General features: G+C 47.1%; 1 protein-coding gene across 3 annotated transcripts in view; it reads left to right on the forward strand.

Annotated features, from left to right (window-relative positions):
- Window positions 1-3,094: 3,094 nt before the first annotated feature.
- Window positions 3,095-19,969, forward strand: part of LOC103705606 (sulfhydryl oxidase 1-like) — a 30,016-nt gene continuing 13,141 nt past the window's right edge. For 2 of the 3 annotated variants that reach the window (XM_008789385.4, XM_008789386.3), the window contains exons 1-3: window positions 3,096-3,506; window positions 17,996-18,020; window positions 18,105-18,197. In XM_008789385.4, the coding sequence (XP_008787607.2) occupies window positions 3,286-3,506; window positions 17,996-18,020; window positions 18,105-18,197 (339 nt within the window). In that variant the 5' untranslated portion in view covers window positions 3,096-3,285. Of the gene's footprint in view, window positions 3,507-17,995; window positions 18,021-18,104; window positions 18,198-19,969 lie in introns of all 3 variants that reach the window. The other variant, XR_005511565.1, reaches the window with a different exon arrangement.

Consider the following 19,969-nt stretch of genomic DNA (forward strand, 5'->3'; position numbering starts at 1 on the left):
TTGTTTTGTCCTTGTCATCTTCCCTTTTCTTTGTTTCTGAGTGCCCTATGCAGGGTTATTTTATATTTAATTGTTTGGTAGCATATGGTTAACTAATTCTTTACTTATTTTAATCAAATTTGATCTCCATGACATCATATATAAAGAACCAGAGTATTTAATTTTTCATCGTTACCACCACTGCGTAAGTCTCCATTTAATCATGCAAGTAAGATAATTTGTCAGCATCATCTACTGCATAAGTCAGACATGAGATGAAAGGAAGCACGTATGGTGCCAATAAAACTTGGAGATCTTTGCTCAATTCAAGAAGAGAGGATAAAAATACCAAGTTGCATTATCATAAACTCTTCTTCAGAACCTTTCACAAGAATGGGTTTACATAAAAATACTATCACAAAAACGCCTCTCTCTTAAATGGAGATTGTTTTTCTTGGAACTAATTTAGCATAAATGATTAAATTCTAATGTACATAGGGATATCATAATATATATGCACACATCACAATGGAAGACTCGCCTCAAAATGGAGCATTCTAGATTTTCTACGTTGATATAGATGTCAATAAAAAAAAATAAAATTACATATTTTATTGTACACTTCTAAAATAGAGGTTCAGCTCGTATAGAGATATGGATTCATTCACCCCATGGATACTAGCATTAATAACATCATATTCATATGCTCGAATATTATTAGAGAGTATGATTTATGTGTAACAAAATTCTGGCTATTGAAGTCTTTTATTTATTATAATTTATTATATTATTATATTGTATATCAAGAATAATTTGAAAATAGAAAAAAAAATCATCCCATGCGTTACGGATGTGCATGAAATCCTCCTTTCGCGCATACGGATGCCAATATTAATGATGCTAGTTTTTGCCCAACCATCATTAAAGTCTATTTCTTAATGCACAACAAAATTTTGGCAATTTAAACCTTCTATTTATTATAATTTCTTACTTTGTTGTATTGCATTACAGAAAGTAGTTGGAAAAATAAAAAAAGGGCCTTGCATGGGGCGATATTAATGATGGGGTTTATGAAAGGAGGCTCGGATTGTTCAAAGTTATTCGTTTGTCGTATAGACGTCAATATTAATGACGGAAGCTTCTGCTCCATCATCATTAAAGTTTATTATTTTTTTGGTAACTTTTAAAATTTTTTGTGCAATTTGTGTCACGCCCTAAACTCAGAGCATCACAGACGTCACATACTTATATAGCGAAACATACAAGCATGCAAGATTACAGATCATATCAAAGCAATAATAATTCTTAAAAATTTATTTAATTAAGATCTTATTCAAATAATTCTTACAATTGTTTCAAGGAGACATAAGTGAACATATGCTAACTATTTATTTAAATCAAATAAAATATTCTGACTAGTCTAAATAGTTTAACTAGAACCGAGAATGTCTTCAGAAAATCTCTGTACTCCCTCAAATTCTAAACAATCATGAATCTGGATCTGAAAAAAAATATAGAAAGAAGAAATAATAAGCCACATTAGCTCGGTAATCAATCTAACACATCAAAATGGGGTTTAAACATGCCAAATAATTAGTCAAAGAATAAGATAATGACCGAGAATAAATCAATTCTCGAATAACACATATATCTCTTTTGAAGTTTACTATTATTTTTATAAACCGATACTAAAAATCCAATATGAGGCTATAGTCGTATAACCCAGTAGTATAGGTCAGAATGCACAAAATGCCAAATACCACTATTTTTAACCACCAGTGGTTCGATGTCCAAATACCATTATTCTAATCATTGGTGGTTCGGTATTGAAACCAGTTTCTTAGATTACAAATCGACAGGATCAACGAATAATCCCTATTGGCGGGGCCAAATCATAGCCACACTAAGAATACATACATAAGAAACAAATTTCATAATTTACCCAATCATATTTCCAAATTTTCATAACATAATACATAACATATTTTTTTAAAAAAATACTATTGTAACAAAAATATTTTTGACCCATTTGACCAAGTACAAAACAGATATAGCATTATATTTAATAAACTAATTATTATTTTACCAAAATTTGGAAAACATACTTTGAAGCAATTGTCAGCGGCCGTTCGAACGATCCCGCAGAGTCCATGGCAGTCACTGTTGCTGTGGCTTATCCACTTAACCGAAGGGGGAAAAAGAAGTAGAGGATCATGATCGCGATCTTCTGTTTCTATCCTTTCTTCTCGCCGAAGTTAGTTGGGCCTACCGACTTCAGCCCAAAATGGCCTATTCAAGGCCGGATCTCACAATTTGCAATAGAAATTTTGGCTAGTGAAGCCGCTTATTTTGTTATAATTTATTGTATTGTTATACTACATTCCAATAAAATAGGAAAGATGAGAAAAATTGTATCCTACGCATCATATGAGTTACATGCTAGCAATATTCTATGATGGGTGAAGTTTAATCCTCCCTGTAAGTAGACTCAATCATGGGCCAGGCCAGACTTTGCCCCAAGGTCAACACTATTACTTATGCCTAGTCTTGGCCCGACCCAGCCTTCAAGCCTGCCATCAAGGGCCAAGCCCGACCCTTACTCGATTTTCAGGCTTCAAGCTTCATGACCCCTTTTTATCTTTTAATACTAAAATACTTAAAAATATGTTAAAAAATATTAAATACAAATAATTAAATATCACCAGCAATCTAAAATATGTTTGCTATCCAATTAAGTTTGCATGTCACCAATAATTATCAATTAAGTCTACAAATACATCAAATATAAATAAATAATATAAGAAAAATTAAAAAAAATAAGGATGGGCTGGGCTTTAGCTGATGCTCTAATTCCCTCGGTCCTTTTACTTAACGGGTCTACTTCTTTCTTTTTCTCTCTCTTTTTTTTTTTTTTTTTTTTGATACAACGGCAGCTCAAACAGGAGGAAGTTGTCCCGGATCTTACAGGCCTGAAGCTTTAGACCTGATCCGTCCAAACATGTTTCAGGCCCGAGCAGGCCGGCCCGGCCCGTGAACAACAAAGGCCTGCAAGGTGCAGCAACTCCACACCTACTCGGGGCTCAACATATACCTAGAATGCTCCCGATACTACCAATTTTCCAGTGCCTCGTCAACCACTCCTCCAAACTACTACCAAGAAATATACCAATCCAGTTTTCCAGACCGGATCTCTGCAAATCCAATCTCCGGACGTCAAACCCTTCTCTTTTCTTTTTCTCCTCCTTTCTTTCGAGAGATCAATTCCAGAGATTCCGATCTCTTGTCCGTTTCTTCTTTCCCTCTCGAATGTCTATTTCCAATGCCCCGTCTCATCTTGTTCTTCTCCTATTCGTCCTCTTGATTTCGGTTTTCGAAGCTTTCGCTGGGCCTTCGCGGTCTCTCCTCCGAACCCTCGGAGATGGCCCCGATCTCCCCGATGCCGCCGTGGACCTCAACAGCTCCAATTTCGATCGCGTCCTTAAGGAGTCTCCGGCGGCCTTTGCGGTCGTCGAGTTCTTTGCTCACTGGTATGCCAGCCCTTTTCTTTCTCTTTCTCCGCAGATGATTCCTGTCTTGTTCCCCGATTTGTTTCGAGTGACGATGTAAATTTGATCAGAAATCACTGTTCCTGAACCGAGGATTGGCTTTGGCATTTCTTGATTACCAGAAAGTTCTTTTTATTGAAAAAATAAAATTTCTTGAAAGGTTTTGTCTTTTCCAGCAATTTCCGTCTCTATATATGCTGTAGGATTCGTTCGAAACTAGTCTCTTTGAACCGAGATTGGTCTGGGCATGCCATGATTTCAAGAAAATTGTCTTTTTATTCTTTTTTTCCTTTAGATATTTTTTAATCTGAAGTTAAATTCTTGAGTTTGGGATATGCGTACCAAAGGGAGGAAAAAATCAAATTGATCATGTTCAGTTTTGCAGCTAAGTTTCGTTTGATACTGTTGTCAATCCCTTCATACTTTTTTTTTTGTCTGGTCAACTGATTGCCTTATACGGGGGATTCGGCATCTTAATCAGTTGTCATTTGATTTGGACTTCCGATCTGAATTACTTGTGGTATTTAGGACTAGAAATTTGCGATGGGTTGTCTGGCTTTAGTGTCTGAGAAGCAAATTTTGGATTTCTATCCCGTGATGATTCAATTATGAGTGACTGGTTGCTCTACACATAGGACTAAATGCACAGATTCTTTGATAGAATGATGGCATGTTAGAGTTTGTAGTGAATTTGAGATCAGTGGGAAACAAACGGGCAGGGGCTAGTTTTGATAAGATTCTAGGAACCAACTTGAAATTCACCTTTGATGAAAATAAACTTTCAGGTAATGACAGGTTTATTCATATGATTAGTATTCATGAACTTTTCTAGTCATCATGCTCAATGGAGAGATTGGGTTCTGAGGGAATAACATTAAAGCATCCTTAAATGTTAACAACAGCCAATCTATTAGAATTTAAAAGACTTACATGATTGATGTGTAATGGAGATGCAGCTTGACAATAAAAGGAGAATCTAGTGTTATCATGTGAAAACTGCAATCTGAGATCTTAAACTCTCTAATTTTGTAATTTGATTTGATTTTGCATAGATATTCTTAAAAGCTCCTTTTAGAAAGTGGTTATAAGGCACGTGCAGATACATGTGGCTGCTAAATATCTTACAATTGGGGATAATTTAATTAAGTCTAAATTCTAAAGGACCTAAAAGTAATCAACTCATAATTAACTTAAGCACGTTATATCTCACCTTTGCCTTGCTAAATTGGATTTTATCTCACATGTTGGCTTGGAGGATAGCATGAATGTGTCTGTTCCTACATACAGTCTTTACTCCTTATTCTCAAAGTCAACAATGTCAAAATTCATACTTTTATAAGAGTATAGCATGTTTTAAACCTTTAAAAAAAACTAATTCAGACTATTATTGGAATATTTTAAATATTTATTGTATTATCTGATTAATATTATTTCTGGAAATTGAGCTACTTTTGTATAATTTAGGGATTAAGTTTCTTTCGTCCTTCTAACTTCTAAAATAAACTAGGGAAAGTTCATTCTGCCGAATAAATGTTGGGTTAATTGGGTGATTGGTGTGAATAGTTAGTTGACTTGTAAAATATTTTAGGTCGCTAAGATGGAGTAATTTGATGTGTGCTATGTACAAAAATAGAACGAGGTTAAGAGAATAGCACATCATAAGATAAGTTTGAGATAAGAAAATAACACAGCAGCAAAGGAGATAAGAAAGTAGTACAACGGTAAAGGAGTAGCATATACAAGAAATTAAGGGATAGAAGAAAGATATTTGAGCAGTGATTTAGAGCAACTAAGAGAGATTAGGAGGAAACGAGAGGGCTAAACCTGGACTCAAATCTTCAATTCATTTCCTAAGAAAAAACCCAGCATAAATTGCCTTCTAATGGCCAGCCATAGGGCCCTTTCATAGCTTTTTCATAATTTGTTCTACAAGTTAATTAGAATAACCAAGTAATCAATCATCTTATGGAACCAAAAACCTTCTTATAATGCAAAATTAATTCAGAATACAATAGAACATGTTGCTGGAAACTGGACCCGGGGGCGGCCGTCGGCTGAGAAGGAGGAGCTCCGGTGGGGTCGATGGGCTGCGGGTGGCGGCGGTCCGTCGGCGGGCAGCGTCCTCCGGGAGACCTGCAAGAGGAAGCCGGTGGCCGGGGGTTTCCGGCGCCGACCCTCCGATGCTTAAGTCAGAGGGAGAATATGAGCAGGAACAATTCTTTCAGAGTTTCAGTCTCTCTCCTTTATGGTAGAGATATTCCTCTTTTATAGTGAGGTGCTAAGTTACCTGTGACGCGACGGGACCAGGTTGCTGTACGGTCGAGCACGTCACATAGATTGATGCACGATCACGGGAATTAATGTTTTGCCGTAGAGGATGAGGTCGGAATCATGGAGTTGTCATAGCTGATTGCCCGCAGCCAAGCTGATTTGCTGTGGAGGATTGGAGATCCGTAGACGACAGGAGCCATACGCGTTAATTGTTGAGTAAGCCGGAGGTATGCAGAGACCATGCGCATTAATTGTTGCGTAAGCTGGAGGTTTGCAGAGACCATACGCATTAATTGTTGCGTAACCCGGAGGTCTGCAGAGACCATACGCATTAATTGTTGCATAAGCCGCCCAAGGCGTGGTTCCGAACTGGGCCGTAGGAGGACGTAACAGTGGCGGGCAGTTGGTGAGGTCTGACTTCTAGAGATTGGATGCCTTCTCAGGTCGGGCGTTTTCTAGATCGGGCTTTCCGAGGTTGAGAGTTCAGGGTCGGGCGCCAGGTCATCCGTGGTCGGGCACCAAGTCGGTCGTCCGAGGTTGGTTATCCGGGGTCGGGCGTTTGAGGTCGGTCGTCTGATCAGATATTTTGGGGTGACCTGTATTTCCCTTAACACTACCTCCCGACTTCCGAGTCCGAGCTGCTAGCAAGCTAGGACGTGGGAAGTAATTGCTTTTATCGCAGTGGTGGGGGTTATGGAAGTTTAAATTACGCCGACGCTCCGCGCGCTTTGGGGCGCCTTTAATGAGGAGAGGGGAAACGATGCCCTTTCGTCCCTCAAGGTTGCTTCGAATAGCGGGCTTATGATGGGGCTCCGAGATCCGATGGGACGACGCCTTGATCCCGTATCCGAGGCGTCTGTTCGGAATAAATGCGCTGCTCTGGCTTCCGGAGTTGATACGCGGCGCGATCTGGACGAAAGGCGGGATTCAGCCCCGCTGATCTGGACCGTTGGGGAGGTCTATATAAACCCCCCGACTTAGCCCTAAAAAGGTCCTGCTTGTTTGTTTGTTTTTACTGCCGTTTTCTCTCTCAACTGCGACTGAGTCTTCCCGGCGATATTTGGAGGCGATTTCCGGTGGTGACCAGAGACAACTCCCGGTGACCCGCTAGCAGGTCGTCTTCCCACATTAGCTTGGAGGGATTTTTCTTTGAATTCCTGTCTCCTCTCCTTTCTTTGTTTTCGTTCTTTGCTCCTTTCTTCCTTCTTCTTTCTTTCGGGATGGGTCTCGGTCCCGGTGAAGTCGGGTCTTCCCTAACCGAGGAGGAACTGGAGCTAGTTCATTCCCGGTTCTTCTTCCGACCTGGGTTCCGTCTTGAACTCGCAGGGTCGGAAGGCCGGATGACTAGGCCTCCGCCAGGTCGGATCGGGGCGTATATTGATACGCTCTGGGCCGGCCTGCGGTTCCCGCTTCATGAGTTTGTGAATGACCTGCTGGTGGAGTACCAGCTCATTCCGGCGCAGCTCACTCCAAACTCATGGAGGACTATCGTCGGATTTGTATCCCTCTGCCTGGCGCACGGGATCCCGACCTCGGTGAACGTCTTCCGCCGGTGTTTCATGTTAAAAACGAACCCGACGGACGTAGAATGGTTGTATTTTGCCTGGAGGAGCGGTATGTCGCTCTTCCGAGGTGCCCCTTCCTCAATTCATGAGTGGAAGGGGAGATTTTTCTTTCTTTCTTCCGAGCTCTCGTGGGGGTTTGATCCAAGATGGGGGCATCCCGGGCTAAAGGCCCTAAATAGGCTCAACAATCTTTTGGTGGACAAGCAGAGGGCTTTTGATGCCCTGCGAAGCCTTGGAAGGGACATCCTCTTGACCGAGCTTCTGACCGAGGAAGCTCTGGTAGAGGTGGCCTGAGCTCGGCGCGCCCCGAGGGTAAGGGCAGTTGTGCTGCTCCTTCATTCTTTAGTTTTTACCTTATTTGTTTCTTCCCTTTGTTCTTTCGATGTTGGGTTGACGCTTAGAAGAATTTCTTTACTTCAGACATTCCCCACATGCCGACCAGCAACACATCCCTATTTTCTCGGCTGAAGAAGCGGAAAGCTGAAGCCGGCGGGGCTATTCCCAAGCCCCGGAAGAAGTCCAAGTCGGCCTCTACTTCTGCCCCTGCCGAGGTGAGGGGTTCTGAGGCCGGAGTCTCGGCGGTTGCCCGTGGGCAAGTTCCAGTCGCCGAGCATGCGAGCTCGGGATCTGCGGGGGCGTCTGGCTCGGCGTCCCCAACCTGTTCTGCCCCCGTTTCTCAGCGGGCGGGTAGGCCGGTCATCCGCTTGCGACGCTCGGGGCCCGAGCCGAGCAGGGGCCCCGGGGTCCCGAGTGCATCCCGCCCCGTTGTTGCGAGCTCGGCTGGGCCGAGCTCTTCGGGGGCCGACAGGAGGGAGTCGGCCGAGCCGGAATCCCCAATATCCGAGGGGAGCCCGGCTTTCCGAGATAGCGATGTCGCGCGTGAGGTATTCTGCCGCGCCATGCTTCCAGCTGACCGGGCTGAATTCCGGACTTTCACGCTGGAGGAAATCGTCGACCAGACGTATTGCAACACAGCTCGGGTAAGTCATCTTCTCATTTTACCCTTAACTGTCAGTGTTTCTTTCGCTTTTACTTATAGTTGCTTTTCCTGCAGCATATCCACGAAGTTGATACCCTGGTATTCATCGCCTCGGAATGCCAGGAGGAGTCTCGGCGACTCTACAGGCAACTAGAGCCGGCCAAGAAAAGGATTGCCGAGCTTGAGGCCGCGCTGGCGGAAGCTGTGGCGTGGCGAGAGGCCACTGAAGCCGGGCGGCGGGCGATGGCTGACGAGCTCGAGGAGGAGCGGGGTGCGCATGCTTTGGCAAGGTCGGAGTTGCGCGCCTCCAAGGCACGTCTCGCTGAGGCTCGCTCCGAAGCCGCCGGGTACAAGTACGAGGGCGGGGTTCTTCGCCTTAAAGTCGAGCAACTCGAGGCCTGAGAGAAGAGGGTGCTCGAACGGGCCGAAAATGCTGTGGAACTCTTTAAAGAGTCGGAGGAGTTCCGCGACATGTTGGAGGAGGAGACCGTGGACGGGTTCCTCCGGGGCTTCGAAAATTTTTGAAGACAGATGGCCCGTTACTGCCCCCAGTACGATCTGTCAGGGATCCGGCCAAGAAAAGGATTCGGCGATGAGTTCGATCTGCCCTCCGAATTAGAGGACGAGGGGGAAGCCGCCGAAGCCGAGGTCGGGGGACAAGTCTCCGAGCCTGAGGCCGCCGAGGCCGGAGCTGACGCAACCGAGCAGGCGACCTTAGAGGTTCTTCCGGGGGAGGTCCATGAGGCCGCTGGCGAGCCCTCAACCGGGGTCGCCGCGGGGGGCCCCGAGCTGACGCCCGCCGAAGACCCTCGAATCATTATTGTAGATGATCCCGAGGCCGACGCGAAAGGAGCCGCCGCCTCCTAGGACATAGCTTTTCCTTCTGCTTTCTTTTTGTAAACTGGTTCGGCCTTTGAATATGACCGGACCATAATCTTGTATTCGGCCTTTAAGCCTTTATTAATGAAGGAATTTCTTTTTGCAACTTCATGTCTATCTTTCTCTTCCTTCCATGTAGTAAGGGGGTTTATACCTTGGTTGTCAGAACTAAATTATTCCTGACGAATCCTCCTAAGTGCTCGAGCCCAGCTGATAGACTTAGGTCCCAATCACTCTTGCCGAGTTGTCAGGCTTGGCTTTAGTAAAGATTTTAGGCTTCAAGCTTAGACTTTTAGGGAAATTTGCTAAGTCTTTGAGCTTGGATATTGAGGGGGTCCCGCTAGGCCCCTTAGTTTTCCTTCGAGGGGGGATCTGCTAAGCCTTCGGGCTCAGCTTCCGGATCGCCAAAGCACTTAGCTCAGCTTTCAAAGGAGTTTCGCTAAGCGTTTAAATCTTCTTCCTAAGGGATTTAGTCGAGTCCTTAGGCTTAGCTTTCGGGATAAGCCTGCCGAAGCTTCAAAGTCGGGCTTCGAGGAGGTCCCGTGAGGCCAAGGTTGAATTTTCATGCTTTCTGGTTCCGAGCTTGGTCGGGATTTTGTCGATTGTTATGTAGTATAAATAAACAGAGATAGCGATCTAGATACTGAGTTGAATCGTACCTCCTACTTCATTGGAGTTGACCATCTTAGTTTGAGGGGAGTGACTCCACTCTGTGGTCGGCCTTTAGGGATGTCCCTTGGCTAGCCGTTTGCTTCCGTGAATGGTGTGACCCATCGCGGGGGTGGCGCCTTGGCGTAATCCTCATGCGGCAGTATTCCTCGCACTGGCCGAGCAGAGGGGAATGGCGCCTTCCCTTCGAGGTAATGTCTACCTGGGGCACGTCGGCAAGTCAGACGGTTTGCGAAGATATGGCTTTATCATTGGAGTCCTTGGGCGGCCGCATAGATACTGCTTTGCTGTAGCCATCGGGCGCCGTAAGGGACTGCGTAAGTACTCCCCCATATTTCTTCCCGAGGCCGAGGGAGTTTGAGACTCTACGGTCGGCATACGGGGCATCTCGACCTTAGTGGAGGAATGGAGCTCAAGGTCGGGGGAGCTCAGGCTCGCTGTCGACCTGGTGACGCTTTTCGAGGTCGAGGGAGTTTGGAACTCTACAGTCGACACACGGGGCATCTCGATCTTGGTCGAGGTATTGAGCACGAAGTCGAGGGAGCTTGGGCTCGCTGTCGATCTGGTGACGCTTTCCGAGGTCGAGGGAGTTTGGGACTCTACGGTCGACACACGGGGCATCCCGACCTTGGTCGAGGTATCGAGCATGAGGTCGAGGGAGCTTGGGCTCGCTGTCGACCTGGTGACGCTTCCCGAGGTCAAGAAAGTTTGGGACTCTACGGTCGACACACGGGGCATTCCGACCTTGGTCGAGGTATCGAGCACGAGGTCGAGGGAGCTTGGGCTCGCTGTCGACCTGGTGACGCTTTCCGAGGTCGAGGGAGTTTGGGACTCTACGGTCGACACACGGGGCATCCCGACCTTGGTCGACATTTTTTAGGGAGATCGAGGCCGAGCTTGACGTTGACGTAGCATGGTGTTAACCCCTCAACTGGGGCGTCCGAACTTGGTCGGGCATCCGAATTTAGTCAGGTTTCCTGGAGTCCACAAATATTTTATCGTCAGGAAAAGTGTAGAGTAATAAAAAGGGAACTACAAATAGATCAGCACAGAGAGGAGGGGCGCGAAAGTCGTGTTTCCGGGTGTTGGAGACCCTTAGAGGTCCTATTGGTAGTACATCCGGAGGTTTTCGGAGTTCCAACTCCGTGGGATGGGGGTCCCTTTGAGAGACTCCAACTTGTACGCTCCGGGCCGTTGTACTCGGGCGATTCGGTACGGTCCTTTCCAGTTTGGGGCGAGCTTTCCTTGCTCGGTGGGCTGAAAAGCTTCGGCTCTCCTGAGGACGAGGTCCCTTACTTTGAAAAACTTGGGCTTGACTCTAGAGTTGTAGTACTGGGCCGTTTTTGCTGGTACCTTGCTATGCGGACTCGGGCGACTTCTCGTGTTTCTTCAACGAGGTCTAAGTTATTCCTGAGCCGAGAAGAGTTGGAGTTGGCATCGTAGTGCTCCACTCTCGAGGAGGGGAGACCAATTTCCAGCGGGATAACAACCTCCTTCCCATATGCCAGTTTGAAGGGGGTCTCGCCAGTGGGTAATCGGAATGTAGTTCGGTAAGCCCAGAGGACGTTGTACAAATCTTCGACCCACTGTCCTTTGGACCGATCGAGCCTGGCCTTGAGCCCCTGCAGAATGGTGCGATTTGTTACCTCAGTTTCTCCATTCGTTTGGGGATGGGCGACCGAGGTGAAACGGTGGTCGATGCCGAGCTCGGAGCAGAACTCTCAAAAACGGATGTTGTCAAACTGACGGCTGTTGTCAGATATAAGGATGCGGGGGAGCCCGAATCTGCAGATTATCGACTTCCAAACGAAGTCCCGCATCCTCTGCTCGGTGATCCGAGCTACAGGCTCAGCTTCGACCCATTTGGTGAAATAGTCGATGGAGACGATCAGAAACTTCTTTTGCCCGGTAGCTAGGGGAAAGGGCCCCAGGATGTCAATCCCCTATTGGGCGAATGGCCAGGAGGCGATAATCGAGGTCAGCGGGGTCGAGGGTCGGCGCTGGATATTGGCGTTCCGCTGGCACCGGTCGCACCTTCGGACAAAGTCCGTCGCGTCTTTTTGGAGAGTGGGCCAAAAGTACCCTTGGCGCAAAATTTTATGAGCCAGTGCTCGGCCTCCCAGATGATTCCCGCATATCCCTTCATGGACCTCTCGCATAGCATAGTCCGCTTCTGACGGAAGGAGACATCTGAGGAGAGGGGAGGTGAAGGATTTCCGGTAGAGCTTACCTTTATATAATATGAATCGGGAGGCTAGACGCCTGATTCGGCGAACCTCGAGCCCATCATTGGGGAGGGTTTCACTTTGTAGGTAGCCGACGAGCTCGTCTATTCAGCTCGGCTCGGTGTCTATGCACATGGCCGGCTCAGGTTCCTCTATGCTGGGTGTTTGGAGATATTCGAGCGCTGTCGCCTTGGGGAGCTTGCTCATGCGGGAGGTTGCCAGCTTCGACAGCTGATCGGCTCTGAGATTTTCGATCCTGGGGATATGGTGAATGTTGAAGGAGCCTAGGGCGGACGTGAGGTCTCGCACCTTTTGGAGATATTTCTGCATCGACGGCTCCTTTGCTTCAAAGTCTCCCGAAACCTGGCTCACGACCAGTTGGGAGTCACTGAAGACCTTTAGGTTCCCGGCTTTCAGCTCCTTTGCCAATTTGAGCCCAGCAATGAGCGCTTCATACTCTGCCTCATTGTTTGAGGCCGGGAACTCAAGGCGTAGGGCTTGCTCTGCCACCACCCCATCTGGGCTTGGAAGGATGAGATCGGCCCCACTACCCCCCGAGGTCGAGGAGCCGTCCACATATAGGACCCATGGCTGTCTCGGGGTCTCCTTTGTTGGCATGGATGGGTGCTCGGGGTCGTCCGGCAAAGTGCACTCCACAATGAAATCGGCGAGTGTCTGTGCTTTGATTGCCGGCCTCGGGCGGTATTCGAGGTCGAACTCTCCGAGCTCGACTGCCCATTTGGCGATCCTTCCGGCGCGGTCCGACCTCTGCAAGATTTGTTTGATAGGCTGGTCGGTCAGTACGGCCACGGTGTGGGCCTGAAAGTAGGATCGGAGTCTCCGAGCCGAAGTGATCAAGGCGAAGATTGTTTTCTCCAACTTAGAATATCGGGTCTCAGCATCCCTGAGGACCCGACTGGTATAGTAGATAGGCTTTTGGAGCCTGTCCTCCTCCCGGACTAGGACTGAGCTTACTGCAATCGGGGAGACGGCCAGGTACAGGTAAAGAGCTTCGCCTTGCTGAGGTTTGGTAAGTAGCGGAGGGGAGGCGAAAAGGCGCTTGAGCTCCTCAAAAGCTTGTTGGCATTCATCCGACCACAAGAAATCTTTCGGTCGCTTGAGGATTTTGAAGAATGGGAGGCACCGCTCGGCCGATCTGGAGACAAATCTCCCCAGAGCCGCGACCCGCCCAGTAAGTCGTTGTACCTCCTTGACCGTCTTTGGTGGCACCATGTCCCGCAGCGCTTGGATCTTCTCGGGATTGGCTTCAACTCCGCGCTGGGTCACTACGAAGCCCAGGAATTTGTCCGAGGTGACTCCAAATGCGCACTTTGCGGGATTAAGCTTCACTTGGTACTTTCTGAGCTTGGAGAAGGCTTCATTAAGGTCAGCCACATGGTGCTCTGCCGTCCGGCTCTTCACCAGCATGTCATCCACATAGACTTCCATATTTCGGCCTATCTGGTCTTTGAAGATTTGGCTGACCAGCCTTTGGTATGTACCTCCCGCATTCTTCAACTCGAATGGCATCACCTTATAACAATAAGTGCCCTTGTCGGTGATGAAAGCCGTTTTCTCCTCATCTTCGGGTGCCATTCGGATTTGATTATACCCCGAGAAGGCGTCCATGAAAGTTAGCAGTTGATGCCTTGAAGTGGAATCCACGAGCTGGTCGATGCTGGGGAGGGAGAAACTATCCTTCGGGCAGGCCTTGTTCAGGTCAGTGTAGTCCACGCACATACGCCACTTTTCATTAGCTTTCTTCACGAGGACCACGTTGGCGAGCCAATCCGGATAGGAGACCTTCCGGATGAAGCCGGCCTCGAGGAGTCTGTCCACTTCCTCGGCCGCTGCTCGCTGTCGTTCCAGGGCGGAGCTTCGCTTCTTTTGCCTCACGGGTCTGCTGGTTGATTTTACCTGGAGCCGGTGGACCATGACCTTGGGGTCGATTCCCGGCATGTAAGCGGGCGACCAAACAAAGACGTCCATGTTGGCTCGAAGGAATTCGGTCAGACGCTCTCTTTCGCAGGGACTTAGGCCGGAGCCAACCTGTACGGTTAGTTCTGGGGAACTTTCTAGTAAAGGGCTTTGGGTAAGAAGCTCACCAGGCTCTACCCGTTCCTTCCAAGGGTCGTCTCGTACGTCCAAGGTTTCGATGGGCAGCATGTGGTCCGTTGCTTGGGTCGACGCCTTGGCCAGTAGCTCCCGCCGGCTCGGTGCTTCGGCCGATCGCTTTGCTTTGTAGGTCGCCATGTAGCACCGCTTGGCCATCATCTGATCTCCGCGGACCTCGCCGACTCCTTGGTTGGTAGGGAACCGCAGGAGCAGGTGGTAGGTTGAGACTATGGCTCGAAGGGCATTTAGCCCTGGTCGTCCGAGGATAGCATTGTAGGCCGAAGACAGGCGGACCACGAGAAAGTCCGTCCTCACAGTACTTTCTCGGGGGGCGAGACCAACCGTGACTAGAAGGCTGACCTCACCCTCAACTGGGATCGAGTCCCCGGTGAATCCGACCAACGGGGCATTTATTTTCCGAAGCTGGCTTTCCGCTAAACCCATTTTTTGGTAGGCTTGATAATACAAAATATTCGCCGAGCTTCCATTATCAACTAAGACCCGCTTTACATGAAACTTGTTTGCAACCATGGATATGACCACAGCGTCATCGTGAGGAGTCTCAACTCCTCCTAAGTCCTCCTTTGAAAATGAGATAGCTTCGGAGGTGCGCGGGCGCTTTGGAGAGGTCCTTCCCTCGGCTAAGTCTTCAGCCGGGCTTCTTCCTCCCACGACATTGATGATGCCGGCAATGGGCCTGTTGTCATTTGGATTTTCGGGCGGCACGGCGTCTTCTACTGGCCTCCTTTCCTCATGTCGGTTCCTTACAAATCGATTGAGTACCCCGCGCCGGATAAGCGCCTCGATTTTGTCTCGGAGCTGGAAGCAATCCTCCATGCCGTGCCCGTGGTCTCGGTGGAAGCGGCAATACTTTCCGGGGTTGCGCGGGACTCCTATATCCCGCATCGGAGGCGGAGGTCGGAAAAAGTCCCGACCTTCAATCTCCATCAGAATTTCGGTCCGAGGTGCGTTGATGGGTGTGTAGTTCTCGTACTTCCCCGAATGCATCTGAGGTCGTAGCGGGGACCTCGGCCGAGGTGGAGACCTTGGTCGAAGCTGCCCCCGCTGTCGGGGCGGACTCCTCAGTCGGGGAAGATTCTTCTCACGGCGGGGGGATCGGCTTCTCTGGCGGCCGCGCTCCTCGCGGCGCTTCTTCTGCTTCTTTGAAGCCAGCTCGGTCGCACCCCGCCTGTAGGCGATAGCTTTCTCAGCCTTTGCATATTTCCGGGCTCGGGCCAGCATTTCGGTAAAGTCGGCGGGGAAGCTCTTTTTAATGGAGAAGAGAAATCTGTAGGAGCGAGCCCTAGTCTTTAGTGCTGACATGGCTATCGACTGGTCGAGCTCGCGGACCTCCCATGTTGTGGTGGTGAAGCGGTCGAGATACCCCCTGAGAGATTTCTCCTCCTTCTGCTTGATATCCAGGAGGAAGTCCGATGTTCGCCGCTGGCGCCGGCTGGCAGCGAAGTTGGTGGCGAACTGCCTGCCGAGCTGCTCGAAAGAGGATACCGTGCTCGGCTTTAGTCCGGAAAACCAAAGCCGAGCTGTCCCTCGGAGGGTCGCTGGGAAGGCCTTGCAGAGCACGGCCTCCGAGGATCCTTGCAGTTCCATGAGAGCTCGGTAACTCTCCAAATGGTCGAGGAGGTCGGTGGTTCCGCTGTAGGGCTCCACTTAGGGCATCTTGAACCTCGGTGGGACTGGCTCGTCCTCGATCTGGCGAGAGAAGGGGGACTTGGTAGTGAATTCAAAGTCCCCTTCGCGCCTTGCCTTCCTGCTATGAAGCGCCTCGACTTGGCGCTCGAGGTTCTCGACTTTCCTGTCGAGCTCCCCAGCCTGGGGGATTGTCACGGTAGTCTGTTCCGGCTCGTGGCGGTCCGGGGCCGACTCAGCCTCCGAAAGTTGCGGCCTTCGGTCTATGCTTCTCCCCGGCAACTCCCTCCGGAGAGAGGCTCGGGCCGGGTCTTGGCGATAGCATTGCTCTTCATTATTGGCCCTCGAGGAGCCACGGAGATTCTGGCTCTGGGGTACTGGTCCGTTCTGAGGGAGCGCTGGCTGGACCCGGGCCTGCGGGGGCGGCACAGGTAAGGCTTCCCCACGCTGCAAGCCTTGGATGGCTACGGCCAAGGCTTGAACCTGCTGCACCAGGGTGTTGAACTGTTCCGGCTGGACTTGAGGAACTGGATCAGTCGGAGACGGTGAATTCTGGACAGAGTGTTCAGGACTTGGTGGGAGACGCCGGGAGGTGTTAGAAGCTCCTTTACTTCTCAACTTCATGGCTGCAACTCGGGCTCTTCCTCTAGCGCCAACTGTTGCTGGAAACTGGACCCGGGGGCGGCCGTCGGCTGAGAAGGAGGAGCTCCGGTGGGGTCGATGGGCTGCGGGTGGCGGCGGTCCGTCGGCGGGCGGCGTCCTCCGGGAGACCTGCAAGAGGAAGCCGGTGGCCTGAGGTTTCCGGCGCCGACCCTCCGATGCTTAAGTCAGAGGGAGAATATGAGCAGGAACAATTCTTTCAGAGTTTCAGTCTCTCTCCTTTATGGTAGAGGTATTCCTCTTTTATAGTGAGGTGCTGAGTTACCTGTGACACGACGGGATCAGGTTGCTGTACGGCCGAGCACGTCACATAGATTGATGCACGATCACGGGAATTAATGTTTTGCCGTAGAGGATGAGGTCGGAATCATGGAGTTGTCATAGCTGATTGCTCGCAGCCGAGCTGATTTGCCGTGGAGGATTAGAGATCCGTAGACAACAGGAGCCATACGCGTTAATTGTTGAGTAAGCCGGAGGTCTGCAGAGACCATGCGCATTAATTGTTGCGTAAGCCGGAGGTTTGCAGAGACCATACGCATTAATTGTTGCGTAAGCCGGAGGTCTGCAGAGACCATACGCATTAATTGTTACGTAAGCCGCCCAAGGCGTGGTTCCGAACTGGGCCGTAGGAGGACGTGACAGTGGCGGGCAGTTGGTGAGGTCTGACTTCTAGAGATTGGATGCCTTCTCAGGTCGGGCGTTTTCTAGGTCGGGCTTTCCGAGGTTGAGAGTTTAGGGTCGGGCGCCTAGTCTGGCGCCAGGTCATCCGTGGTCGGGCATCAAGTCGGTCGTCCGAGGTCGGGCGTCCGAGGTTGGTTATCCGGGGTCGGGCGTTTGAGGTCGGTCGTCTGATCAGGTATTTTGGGGTGACCTGTATTTCCCTCAACAGATCCCTATGTGCAAAAACACCTAAAACAGCCAAAATTCAAATCCTAATGACTTTATGCCTTGTCCAACAAAAGCTATTCTATAGTGGGACTGTTGCATATCAATTCTACTTAAATCAGGTTTATTGAAACACTTTTAAAATTATCAAAGTAAAATATTTGAAAATATAATAATCAGAAATTGAATTATTTTTTAATTTTTCTTTCTCCGTTAGATTTACATGAATAGAGGTCACTCATCGCACTTTTTGGTTTGCTAAAGGTTAAGCTTATCTTTGGAGTAGGGAAAATATATTACATATAAATGTTTTGAATGCTGGAAGTAAGACAATCAAATTTGCTTTAAATTTTATGTTGAATGTCAAGCAGCAAATATTTATATTTGATGTTAAATATTTTATTTTATTATTTTACTATTGTGTTTTTCCCATAAAGGTTGCTTGTTTAGAACTTTCTTCTTTTATACTTTTTCCAATTGACAAGTTGCCATCTTATATGTGTAATCTCATAATTTTGTCATTGCGCCTCTTTTCTATTTGTATATGCTAATTCTGTATGATGTTTTATTCTGCAGGTGTCCTGCCTGTAGAAATTATAAGGTATATGAGCCTAACATTTGAGGATACTTTCCTGGAATTCTTCAGATGCTAACTTTTGGTCTTTCTTGAGCAACAATCATACAGTCACACTATGAGAAGGTTGCGAGGCTTTTCAATGGGCCAGATGCACCACATCCTGGGATTGTTATCATGACAAGGGTTGACTGTGCAATGAAGGTATAGTGGCTCTAAATTAGGATGAATTTTCTTTTCTATATGTTAATCAGCTGTTGGATCTTTATATCTTGGGTTTGTGTCTTTTGCATGCCCTTGAAAACTCGGATAGCTCGAGTTCCTTTATTCAGTAATTTTAACTATAAGCATGATACTTAATTGAGGAAACTAATGCAAGAACAAGGTTGCACCTTGGGTATCTCTAAATAAATTATAGGGTATTCATGGTAGTAGTACTATCCGATGGAGCACTTTTTTATGCCCATTAGATATTATGCTGGTAGTTGAAGAATTTTTTTTTGTAGATACAAGCAAAATATGGTGCAAAGTCTTTCTTGTCTGTAAATGTGATTGTGGAAAACAACTTTATAAACCTTTGAGAACTTTCATGTATCGTCATATGTTTCAACAGAAGAATGTTGAATAAGATCAACTTTTGTTGAAATCATGCAATGAATTCATTCTTCCAGACTCACCATGGGCTGTAGTTTGTGACTTTTTAACATATTTTTCTTCATATCATATATTCCACTCAAACCTAAGAGATGAGTCAAGATATGCATCATGGTATGTACTTTCTGAAGTACGTCGACATTTTTTCTTAAATTTAACATATTTCATCATTTTATTCTTAAATAGCTGCTTTAATGTTGTTTCCCCTTTCCATTATTTCATAAAAGTATCCGATGTTTGCCCATTCCCATCAATGGAACTCGTACAAGTGGTGCCAGCACAGGTTTCACATCCCTTAGTTCCAAAAATCTGCAATCTCAATTGTAATAATTTCAAGTGCGTAGTTTCAGTTCCATTGCTGCCCACCACGTGGTGTTTTCATTTGTCTTAAATATTTTCTCAACTTGAGAATGAACCAGAGCACACTAAGAAATTTTGTTGGGGCTTTGTAATATTTTTGTTGTTTGTCAAAACCTGCATCAGCTTGAAAATATTAAAATGCATATACATACATGCATATGTACATAGAATTCAAGTTTTAGAGTAGCAAATTGAACCTTGTAATTTGAGGATGTCTACTTGAGCTTATAAGTAGAAGCAATAGCAATTATTTTTGCACAATCGTCACATACATACGTACGTACATACATACATACATACATACGTACATACATACATACATACATACATACATACATACATACATACATACATATATATATATATATATATATATATATATATATATATATATATCCACACACACACACACATAGACCCACATATGCATACATAGATATACATTATATTTATACATACATACATATGTACGTACATTTGTATGTATATCCATAATTAAAGGACTTGTTAACAATTCAACCTCAAGAACAAGTGGTGCCACTTATATTATATATAGTCAACATTATATACGTCTGCTAGTAAATGGTCCATAACTTCTTAACTTTGGGGATATGCTTTTCAATGTTTTCTCTAGTATGTGGCCCTGATTTGCTCCATGTGTTGACTGGCTAGTTCAGGATAAACAGAAAGCTTGACATAAGATGCAAAGCAGGATGGAATATGCCAAGCCATTAATTTAAAAAACTAGTCCTAGGAAAATTATATGCAATCTAAGATCGTAAGATTTGCAAAGAGAAAGTGGAAACTACATGCAATCCCAGAGTTAAGAAGGTATGCCATGATATGTTTGAAAAAACCTAGGAAAAGATGAGATTAAATGGTGGATGTACCGGCAAATCAATCTAATAATTCTTGCTACAAAATATTTTAGGGAGTCCAAGCTGTAGAGTTCCTTTAAATAG

The sequence above is a fragment of the Phoenix dactylifera genome, chromosome 4 (assembly GCF_009389715.1).
Source record: "Phoenix dactylifera cultivar Barhee BC4 chromosome 4, palm_55x_up_171113_PBpolish2nd_filt_p, whole genome shotgun sequence".
Classification (NCBI taxonomy): Eukaryota; Viridiplantae; Streptophyta; class Magnoliopsida; order Arecales; family Arecaceae; genus Phoenix; species Phoenix dactylifera.